Source organism: Haliaeetus leucocephalus, unplaced genomic scaffold (assembly GCF_000737465.1).
Source record: "Haliaeetus leucocephalus isolate CR32 unplaced genomic scaffold, Haliaeetus_leucocephalus-4.0 Scaffold636, whole genome shotgun sequence".
NCBI lineage: Eukaryota > Metazoa > Chordata > Aves > Accipitriformes > Accipitridae > Haliaeetus > Haliaeetus leucocephalus.
In genome coordinates, this window is record NW_010973072.1 from 6,119,153 (window position 1) to 6,130,886 (window position 11,734).

Consider the following 11,734-nt stretch of genomic DNA (forward strand, 5'->3'; position numbering starts at 1 on the left):
AAATCTTTAGTAACTGTTTGATATCAAGTTACAAGTAAAATTAAAAATAAATTAAATTATTCAAATAATTAATGTTTTTTAATCCAGTTCTAATATACCTTAGTGAAAAGCACTTTACTACTAAAAAAAAAAAAAGATTTGGCATATTAGATAGCAATCTTACAAATAAATTGTTTCTGGTTCATGTCTTAGTAGTAACAACACTAACAAAACTCAAAATATAAAAGCAAGTTTAATAATAAAAAAGGATTCTTTCTTCCCATTCAACCAAATAGAATGCAACTGAAAAAGAAAATACTAAAACTAAAATTGTTGATAAAAAATGCAACTATTTGCAATACACACAAATTATCTGTTTGAAAAAAGGACACGGAGATGTGCTTATGTACTTTCCTTTCATTTTTTCTTATATTTTTTCTCGCCATTTAACCACTCAGGACCTCCAAACTGGCAGCATTTAAAGGAAAAAAAAAAAAAAGGCCAAACTATGCAGTAATAGTGTTACTACTGAACTTAAGAACCTTTAATAGTATACAAAGACAGTTTTTCTCACATTCCTTGATCTATCACAGCATCTCCTCTTACTAAAGAGCTGCCTATAGCTAAACTCTCTGCTTATCCACAAGCAGTTGCAACAATTGTTTTGTTTCTACTTCTCAGTAACCAACCAAATGAGGAAAACCTGTGTGAGCAACAGACCATTAGTAAACACACCTGAGAAAGCCATAGTCTTATTCACAACTTACACAGAAAACATTTTAGAGTGATTTTCTTTGCAATAAGTCTCCCACTGCAACAATTCATGCTTACAATTTGGTAATTAGAAATTATGTTAACTTTTCACATAAATGCGAAAGAAATGTAAAACTGAGTTCATTGCATCCACATAAGCTTTCCTGAATATCAGGAAAAGATAAGATCAACTATTGGGTCATATTCCCCCTCTGCTGTCTTTCACATAACAACAGATATCAGTAACATTAAAAAGACACAAAATTAATGCTGTACAGACAGTACTGTTAATATGTAATTTCTCACCATTATTAACAAGTGTGCCAGGTCTAAGCAGTCAGAAATGCACTTAAAAATTATCGGGATATTCACTGGGTGCCTTCATTTCAATCTGTACTGCAGACACAACTCAAAAAAAAAAAAAAGTAAGGGAATGTAGAAATTCGAGTGTCATATTGTTGCAAACACAAAAGACCTCATCATTCAGATACCAAATATTTTTCTGGAATTGTCTTATTTTTCAGTTATCTAACAGAAACTCAAAATTTCTATGCAACTTCAGGAGAAAAAAAAATCTGGGGTACCTCACATTTCAGCTTTTGCTTGATCAACAGTCTAGATGTAAAAATGCTTGAGGAAAGACTGAACTTTTAAAACTCAAAGCTTTTTAAATAGTACACAACAGGTACCCCTTAATATTACCCTTTGCTGCTCATCCACACAGGCAGCAACATTAATTCCAGAGAAGACTATTACCAAATCAAGGGTGACTAAACAGCCCTGGGGACAAGGATGAAGTGCACAGCGGCCCAGCTGGTCTTCTAGATCCTGCCAGTGAGGGAAAAGGCTTGCGTAGGAGCAGGTGGATCCTGTGGATCAATACCTGGTTGCACAGCAGGTGCCACTGATAGATTTGGCTTTTATGATTACAGGACTGTCTCTAAGGATCAAGGACTGCTGGGAGAGATGAAATCCACCTGATAGAGTGGGACAAGATCATCTTTGCCAACAGGCTAACCAACCTGGTGAGGAAATGGTGGATGGGGTGGAAAGCAAATGGTGCATGCTGATAGGAACAAGAGAAACCTAAAAAATGACAAAGCAGGATGAAAAGAATAACACAGAGCAACCTAGGAAACAAGCAAGAGGAACCAGAGCTCCTCTAGTGGTCACAGAACTGCAACATCATTAGAGTAACAAGTGATGTGGTGGTGTGAGACACTGACGCTTCTACAAATTTCTGCAATAGCAGAATGGGTTTGAGAACATGTAGCCAGTGACAGCAGAGTGGAGGAGTATGTGAGAGCCAAAAAGACAAAAATAATCGCACTTGTCAACAAGTTATGTCTCCACAAACACTTGTGCACGTGAATTTGAGTATTCAATGCTTTTGAACAAATTACTAACCGTTCAGTATTGTTAGCTTTTCTTTCCATTAGCTAAAGTCTTATTTTTCATTGTCTTTTACTGGCCAAAAGGTAGGTGTTTTCCTGTATTTTTCAACTACCCGTCAACACTTCATAAATTATTAAAAATTCTACAAAAATCATCATTCAGAGTGAGAGGAATGTTAAAAAGCTTCAGAAATCTTGTTCAGAGCTGAAACAAAAGTAGAAAAATTTTGCAGCTGCTTATAATCCACAAATAAAGAAATACAAACAGCCTGGGACAGCATATTAAAGAGTGTTTAAAGTTTGCCCTGCCATTCTATCCATGGAGAGTATAATTGTTCTGAAACCAAGAATCCAGGAATCAAGGAACAGTATAGGATTTCAATGCTTCAACTACAAGGCAGGCTAGAGCATAAACCCCTAAATTCAGACCCAGTTGAAGCAGAACATACTATGAACGCATCCAATTACACATAGTGAAGGCTTGTTGCACCATTCCAAATGTTTCTGAGTGAGCTACTACAGTAAGCCACATCTCTCTGTCTCTCAAGCAACATTTCTGGTCACTGATATCCCAAAAATTGAAACAGAATATGTACATGCATACTGAAGAAGGCAGTACTGATTAATATTGAATTGTTGTACACCCCAGCCAATGCAGTCAACTTATTAGCATACTTTAAAGTATTTAAATATTAAAAGCCAACCCTCAAAATATGCTATTTGGATAATCAAGACAATCCTATGGATGAAAATATATTAAGTTACTGCTGCTGTTCATTAATTGGCCTCTAATGAAATTGTACTGAGCTCTTTAAATTATTAAAATGTGCCATTTCAGTCAGAAACGTTTACACAGGATCTGTGTTAAGATGTATCACTTACCTGATAAACATGGAATGCATTAGCAGCTTTTCCACGCAGAAAGACTGAGGGAATCCAAACATTAATAAGAGCACGATTTGATCTGAGGAGGAAAGAGAAAACTTAAAACAGGGAATCATATTTATGTATAAGAATTGCAAAGCAACTACCTCCAGTGATTTAGATAATGATCAAAGTGACCAATAAAGCAACTTAACATTTCAAATGGAGTATTAGAAAAATTGTAGTTCTGCCTGAACCTTAAAAGGCTACCTTAGATACCTGCTGTATCTAAGTGCTCCCTAAAGTTAATGTAACTGAAAAGGAGCACTGAAACAATTCCCTTTGCGGGTTTTTGGTTGGTTTTAGCGGGGGCGGTTTTTGTTTAGTTGGTTTTGGTTTGTGGTTTGTTTTTTTTTTTTTACAGCATGCATTTGACAACATTTGATTATACACATGAAGCAAAAACTGTTCAACAAACCCAACATCTTGGTCCACAAAACTGAGCAAAAAACTGAGCAAAAACCTGAATTTATTAAATAACAGAAGAGCACTGCACAATCATGGAGAAGTCATTTCCATCCACTTTTTGTAATTCATCTCCAAATTTCTATGATTCAAAGACATCAGCTACATTTTCACCCCCTCATCCACAAAAATCCAGATTTATTAGTCTGACTAATAAAGGCAGAACTCCAAATCACAACACTCTAGAATGATCTGGGATGACCACCTGAGTTGTTTGTGGGTTTTTTGGTAGTACTGTTTGTATGCATTGATTAGGAGTTACTCTGTAAAAATGAGAAAGTCCATCACATTATTAATAGCATCTAGCATCTATCAAACTCAAAGCAACAGAAAGCAGTAACTTTTTGTTAGAATACCAAGACCTAGTGCACTGAAAGAGCACTCCAAGAGAATCTTCATAAATCTAAACTCATTCATTCAACATTATTAAAAACTATATTAGGGCATGGACTGTGCAGCTCTCCATACTTTTTACCAATGGAACACCAAAGCTGAGAATTGAGTTACTGGAAATAATATAGGAAAAGCAAATTATTGAATGTGTTTCCTTATTTTTCTTTCCCATAAAGACAGTACAAAGAGAAAAATGTGTATTATGAAACTTACATTTCAAAATCTGATAAACTCTGATCTTCAGATGTTTGACTCAAATCTCCAGGGACCTATATTTACAAAACAGAAATAATTCCCCCACACTGGTTATTATGCTTTCTATTAAGAAAGCATAATATTATAAGGAAATTACAATTCAACATTCAATTTTTAAATGCCAATAAAAACTATTACTGAGAAACAATAAAAGAAAAATAAACAATCACGCGACAGGATTATGAACGTATCACCCTTGCAAGTTCTTCATGTTAGAATTTGCTATAGTTTTGTAAAGAAATAAATTGGGCTTTGTAAAAGCATGTAATTTTGAAAGGTATAGAAAACCCAGAAATAAGCATCATTATTTGGCCTTTATAAGCAAAGTATGCTGAAACAAAAGTACATAGTGTGTATAAACAATTTATGGGAAGAGATGAAGCATATAAAACCTAGCAATCACTTTCTTTTACAACCAACATTCCATTAAGAGAAAGACACATGATAATTTTATTTTAGCTGTGTTCTTACAAAACATTATATAGCTACAAAAGTTCATAAAGATGGTAATGATGGACTAAAACCTGTAGAATCAAAAGAAGTAGCAGTTATGAGAAAACAAGATTGAAGGAGCATTTAGAGCTGAAACAGCAATAACTTTTTACCTTACTTTAAAGCTAGGTAAACATAAAAGGCTAACTTCTCTCCTTTAAATACTGTAAAATGTAAAGCATAATCCAGAATAGTTAGTGTTTTGATGAAGAAAAACATCTAAGTTGTAAACTTCCAGAGACAGCTTCTACATTAGTTAAATATTGGTTCAGTGTATCTCTATAATGTATGCTGCATGCATATTACTGTTTTTCAGAATATTTGCTGCCCAAGAAACTTAAATATATATTATTGCTTATTTTAAAGCAATATGTATTTATTTATTGCAAAGCAATATAAAATTTCAAAGGGGACTAAAGAAAAACTACTTCCCAGATGCTTTGACAGACCAGCTCAAGGCTTTCCAATACACAAGACAAAACTGAATTTTGCCTTTCCAAGATTAAAAGTATATGGCTTAGCAAAAACTAAGTCATTCCTGCCAGAGAAAGGAAAAGAGGAAAACAAATGTGCAGAGCCAAGACAGCTCCAGGGCACATATACAGAATCCTGAACACCTCTGCTGTCCTTTTTTGGATGAATGAGGAGGGAAGGCCAGTATGACCTCTCCCTCAGTTACTACCATCAGCTGTTGTCTGTTCACAGTCCAGTCCACCCTCCAGTGGCAGCACACAGCCTGGCTTTCCAGGGCTCTTGTGCCAGAAAACAGACGTTCTTCTATCTTGCCTACAACCTGCACCCTCTCTTTGCCTGTATCTGAAGTGTCAAATCCTACCACCTGTTATATACAGCTATTTTAATTAACTTCAGTAAAAGTTTTGTATAAAAACCTCAGAGTGTGGACTTTGGAAATAAGAAAAAGGTTGACATTAATGAGTTCTTGCACGCCTATGCTGAAACAGATTGGTTACTGATTTTGAGATGGTAATTAAAGTGTTGTTCATTGTAATGCAAAACACAGTGATGAAGACGTTACATCAATGTATTTGCTCATACCCTTGAAAGCACATACTTTTTGTTTTAATATTCCTCTGTTTGTTGCAGAAATTCTGTAACCCAGTAACTAGAAATTGGAAAGATCACTGTGAACAATTCATTTAAATTCATAAATTACGGCCATTAAAATTGATTATCAGCATTAAAAGGAAGACAGTGAAGAATCATGGAAGCTACTTTTATAACAAACTGTAAATTATATACTATTGTAATAATAAAATGTTAAGAACTTGTCTGGTATTTTCAAACCAGTGAAAGGGGGATCAAATATTCATATCCCATAATTTCTGGCAGTTACACACACTACCAACTTTGAAATTTCTAATTAAAGTCTACTAAGTAACAGGTAGGCTATCAGCAGAGAGTTTTGTTTACTAATACAGAATTAAAATTTATCCACTTAGGATAATGCAAAAGTCTTTAGGATTGTATTCAATTCACAGTTTCATTTTGGACAATAGCAGCTAGTAACAACTAGCATTTAGCTAGCACTTAAAAATATAGTACCACTTCCACTTCTTAAAGAGTCTTAGGATTTAGTTTTCTCTCAGTATCTGATACATTAAAATATAGTATCAATATCTAACTACTGGATTAGGATATGGAGATACATGGTTAAAAACAAAATCTCTGAGCAGGGACATACAGCCTAAAATCTCCAAGTAAGAAAGTACAACTGTAATACTGAGGTGATTTATCATTTGTCATCTCTGAACACAGTAACATGATTGTTTCCATCTAAAAGGCTGAAAATTAGAGGTGAAATTCTGCTTCACTAATGCACACAGAACTGTTGTCAGCCACCTTACATAAATGTTATGATAAAATAGGCATGGATGCTTCCAGTGCAAACAAAAAAGTAAGGAGCAATAGCACATAATCACATGAACAAAAACTATCAAAATATGCCTCCCTCAGAAGATGGACAACTATTAGGAACATTCTTGACTCCTTCTGTTTCCTCCTTGTTCATTTTCAAATTTCAACCCAAACTTTTATTTTAACACAAAAAGCTAAAGTGAAGCAACAGTTAGTAGAAAACAATTTTATTGTCTGAATATATCTATTTTACATTCAATTCTGCTAAAGAGAATCAAACACTATCAGAAATACCAAGTAAGGTGTTCTTGACAGATGTGTTATTAGCTGTTATTTCTTATAAGCTAATATATATTTTATCTCATCACAAGTAATGGTTTTGAGCTTTTTCCAGAGTGGTATTCTACATTGTAATAAACAAACACTTACCGGCCCTCTCAAATCAATTAGTTCTTGTCTCATTTGGGACACAAGAGCTTCTTTAGCCATCAGAGCACGGTGCAGCCTCTCATTGAATTCAATCAGTTCCCCATGCATTTCAGCTACCTGAAAAACAAAGCCAAGAGATAAAACTCTAAACTGAAAATAAACCCACACTGTGTAATTTCTTACAGGTATATCAACTTTTATTTATATTTTTTATTTTACCATACTCTCCAACTAGTGCACCTCATTGTTAATGCATTAGTTTGAATGGACCATCAAGAACACACACTGTAATAAAAATTTTTACTTATGCCTTGAAGTGGAGGTTTTGATACTGAATTTAATAGGACAAAATACAACTCTATGTCCAATTTTATTCCTATCAGAGGAGATCCTATGGCAACTGATTCTAATAAAACACCTATTAACTTTTGTTCTCAGTTTAATTCTTTGATGAACACAGCACCCAACAGTTACAAACTAATCACAATATTTTGAACTGGGAATAATGCAAAATGCACAAACTGCATTAAACTTTGTCAATAATTCATGAGTAATATATTCTGCACTCTTACTGGAGTTTTAATAGGATTGGAGCTATAAGTCCACTCATCCCAGGCAAATCTGTGAGAGGTCAAAAGAGCATAAATACCACAGTTACGCTGTGGCACAAGCACAAGTTGTTGTGCATAGGTAAATAGCATGGCCTCAAGCATGGCCTCTTTGGACACAAAGTCCATCTATGTCTGCACTCTCCATTTTTGAGTCAAAGTGTCAAGAAAGCACCAATTGATGCAGGATGTTTATGAAAGTGAACGGGGCTGGATGAATGACAAGGATGAAAAGTATACCAATTTACAGAGCAAACTATGTTTAAGTTGGTTCCCTGCCAAGAGAAGCAAGAAACAATAAAACTCAAATCAAGGTTAAAGACAATACTAAGCTCTTGATTTTTTCTTACACAGAAGTAAAGTGTAAGCCTACAGCTTAATGGGGAAGAACTCCAAAAGGACAAGGGTTCCCAAATAGCAAAGGTCTAAATAGTAGCAGTAACGTGCTATCATCAAGAGAATGTGATGGGGAAAGTAGCAGAAACAGGGAGCAAGGCTAAAAGAAACTTGAAATCTGTGTTCAGCAAGATTTTTAGCTAATTCTATCGGAACCATTATACTATAAAATTGAATGAAAGTTTCCGTTATGATGGATGACCCATCAGTACATAATATACCTGGCAAGAGAGTTGTCTTGAACTGATAATGCCATTTGTAGCCTTAGAGCAAAGAAATTTGAGCTGAAAAGGGTTTGTAGAATTATTTTCAAGAGAAAAGAAAGACTCTTCAGAAAACCCCACTGTTAGAAGTTTCCAAGTAAATCCTCCCTATATGACTCCTGTATTAAAGAAAAGGAATACTGATGAGGGCCACTATCAGAGGTGGAGCACCAGATGAGCAGTCCCAGGGCAGAGCAAGAAAAGCTACAATTTTAACAGTAGTTAGATGAAAACAGAAGCAGTAACTGGTCGGCCCCTCTAGTGGGCACAGCAGGCTACCACAACAATACTGTGAAACGTGTTTTTCAGGTTACACCAACTCTTGAAATGCCTCCTCACACAGCCATCCAAAGCTAGAATAGGAGAGGCAGTGGGGTAACATTATGACAGCACAGCTGAATAAAATGAGTATCAATCCACTACCTTCAACGATGGCACAGGGACGTGGACTACTGCCAAATCTCTTACAAGTTCATAGTTTCCCTTCTGGAAGCAGTTCACTACTACCTATGAATTTCATGCTTTCCTTTTCTCAAGTTACCACTCTGCCTTCCCCCTCTTCCCCAGAGAAGTTCCCCAAGATAAAGCAGTTTAATTCAATCTGTTTAATTTAGTGCTTGCTTTTAATTTCATGCTTTATTCCAGACAACCTGTATCCTTCACATAATCAAAGCAAACAGAAAAACCAGCTTCAATTTGACAAGCCAGGAGCTGACATCATTGATTAAAAATAAAAATAATTATACCTGAGTTGAACTGCAAGTATTCTTTTCCAATTTCTTTTTATATTAGAGGGAGTCCTTCAAATCCAGTCATTTATCAGTGTGGCATATATGCAAAAAGAGCTAAACTAAGCCCAGATACGATTTGTCTACAGACTGATCTCTCTTGTTAATTCTGAACTTACAAACTATTCTGAAATGCTCAGCAAATTACAAGCTAAAACCCAGTAACCGAACTAACAACAAACTCCTTGTAATGGGACTATCAGGAAGTACAAAAGCTAAAGGTTTCACAGAGTGATTATTTAAAACCAAACAGGCAAACATTTTTATTTGTTTGCCTGATAATGCAAGCAGTTTTAGATTAATATTACACAATTTAAAAAACTTGCAACACGTCTGAGTTACCATTTAGTTTCACCCCTCACTTTCTGAAGTGTAAAGGTTTAACGTATTATTAATATAGTTTCAACAGTCAAAAGCTTGTAGTAGTAGTAGTGTACTACAGCAGCTTTAATCTACTGCTTTTGTTTTTGTTCTTCTCAAATATTTCTGTTGTACTTAACCCCATTAGAAAAACTAACTTCCCGGCCTCATAATTACACTCTTTTCTGGCTCCTCCTGATAAAAATCAGAACATAAGGACTTCCATGTTATCGCTTAATGACACTATATATTCATATCTCAATTGTTCATTCAACATCAGCCTTGATAAAAAAGGGTCTTTGACTTCAAACACTTGTTAGTAATTAGGAAGCTCATTTTGCAAAAACAAAAGGCATCTAAATCCATATGAACTTCTGCGTTATGACTAACATAGTAGGTACCATTTAGCAAGCAGTTTTCCTTCATAAATTACAAGCATTTATGCACCAAACAAAATTGCCAATTTTACTAGGTAAAGTAATAATATAATGTCATTAACTCTGGATAAATTATTTTCCATACTGGCTCAAACACTCATTCCAATTCAAAGTAAGTGGTGTAATATTTAAGAATATCATAAGCCCCTCTGCAATTCAGGTTAATATTAGCAGGTCATTGTAAATTACAAAAAGCCTAGGCTGGGAGGCAGAACCTCTCTGTATTGCACATACAAAAAGATGCAGTATGCTACTAGTTGCAAATGCACAGAGGAAAAACTGTAGAACTGAGAGTTGTTCAATTAGTTATCAAAGGCAATACAGAAATTTATGAATGGATGCAAAACTCTGTAGTTTACATATTTGAAATCATGACTTATTTTTCAGTGCCTGTCTCTATATCAGAACAAAATCCAAACTATCTGATGTAATATCTGACTGTTTTCTCTCCCTCTAATTTGGATGTCCTTGAAATAACTTTCTACTTGCAGGCTCGATTGACACGTAAATTTAACAGCTTTCTCAAAACACTGGAAGTAATACAAAAATTTATAAATGCCCCTAGCAAAGGTAAATAACAGAAAGAAAATTTAACAGCAAATAAAACAGCAAATCACTTGTTATATGTTATCAAAAGGACAAGTTGGCAGGTATGTTACTTGTGAAAATCACTTTTATTAGTAATTAAGTTACTTCAATACTTTTTCTTGTCAAAGAAAAATGTATTATCGTCACAGCAAACCAAAAGGAGCAATGAGATATACTTCTGAATAACAATATTAACTTAGGTTCCTCTAATTTTTCCTGCATCAAGGTCTGCTAAAAACAATAAAGAGGTCTCCTTATAATTATATCCTTTCAGTTACATTTTATGGCATCACATCTTCCTTTATTCATTCCATGCTGAAGCTTAAGCAGTAATTTTCCCTACTGGGACTTCAATCATCTTCACAGTTGTTTTTCTCCAAGACAATATGTTCAAAGCAGAAAATTAAAGTACAAATGAGCAAAGTTTCCCTTGGCCAGATGATCATTCAGATTTTGTCCTGGTCATATCAGAAAGCATGCTTAAAGAGCCCAAATCCTTATCATGAAGGGGAATGTTTCACTAAGTATATGAATAATACAATCTGTCTTAGAAGGACATGCTTTCTGAGTAGAGAAACAGAATTTTAAGAACTTGCAACAAGAAAAACATTAATGAGGTTTTTTAAAAGGGTGTTTAGTGGAACTCAGATTTTTTTAAAATATACTTTGTAGCTAAAATTCATAAAAGTTTTCGCATGAGCCACATCTGAATTAATGACTTTGTCCGGTATAGGCATTTTTTTCCCCAGTTGTCACAAAATGCAAAACAATGTATTTCCCAAGAAACTCTAGGCAGAACTGGAAGTTACTTCCTTTTGCTCTCAGTGGAAGCACGGGTGTATTTTTCCCATGAGAAGATGCCCTTTTTAAAAAATCAACATTCTTCTACATTTTTCTCCAACAGAAATAAAGCCAAAGGTCTTCAAAAAAGAGCAGGTATCCTACTAAATAGTAATAATTTCATTTTTCTACAAGTGAAAACAGTAAAACTCAAAATGGCAGACAACTCAGACAAATCTACTGATACAGCCATAAAATGCTTAGTTATTGCTTTCTTTTTAAAAACTTTCATTTTGTATTCTTCACATTTCCATCTGCAAGCAAGTTACTTGGTTCAAGGCAGACTGAAAGAGCCATTTAGGAATAGGGTTGGGTTTTAGTTGTTTCGGTTTGGGTTTTTTTAATTCTGTGGTGTGGATTTTTGTTTGTTTACTATAGCTACATAAGGTAACCACAAGTGACAATTCATCAAAACCAACAAGAAGAAAATAAGCTGTAGCTTTCAACTCAAAGTACATTGGGAACTCTGCATGTTGAATGAACTACATATTAATG

The 11,734-nt window shown here is 34.8% G+C and overlaps 1 protein-coding gene across 7 annotated transcripts in view; it reads right to left on the minus strand.

Annotated features, from left to right (window-relative positions):
- SNX29 (sorting nexin 29) overlaps positions 1-11,734 on the minus strand; it is a 142,280-nt gene that overhangs the window by 70,714 nt on the left and 59,832 nt on the right. For 5 of the 7 annotated variants that reach the window (XR_775088.1, XM_010578486.1, XM_010578485.1 and 2 more), the window contains exons 16-18: positions 6,960-7,076; positions 4,122-4,177; positions 3,009-3,090 (exon numbers count right to left, since the gene is read on the minus strand). Coding sequence is in view for 4 of the 7 variants with exons in the window: in XM_010578486.1 (XP_010576788.1) it covers positions 3,009-3,090; positions 4,122-4,177; positions 6,960-7,076 (255 nt within the window). In the remaining 3 variants the exon portion in view is untranslated. Of the gene's footprint in view, positions 1-1,038; positions 1,141-3,008; positions 3,091-4,121; positions 4,178-6,959; positions 7,077-11,734 lie in introns of all 7 variants that reach the window. The other 2 variants (XR_775090.1, XR_775089.1) reach the window with 2 other exon arrangements.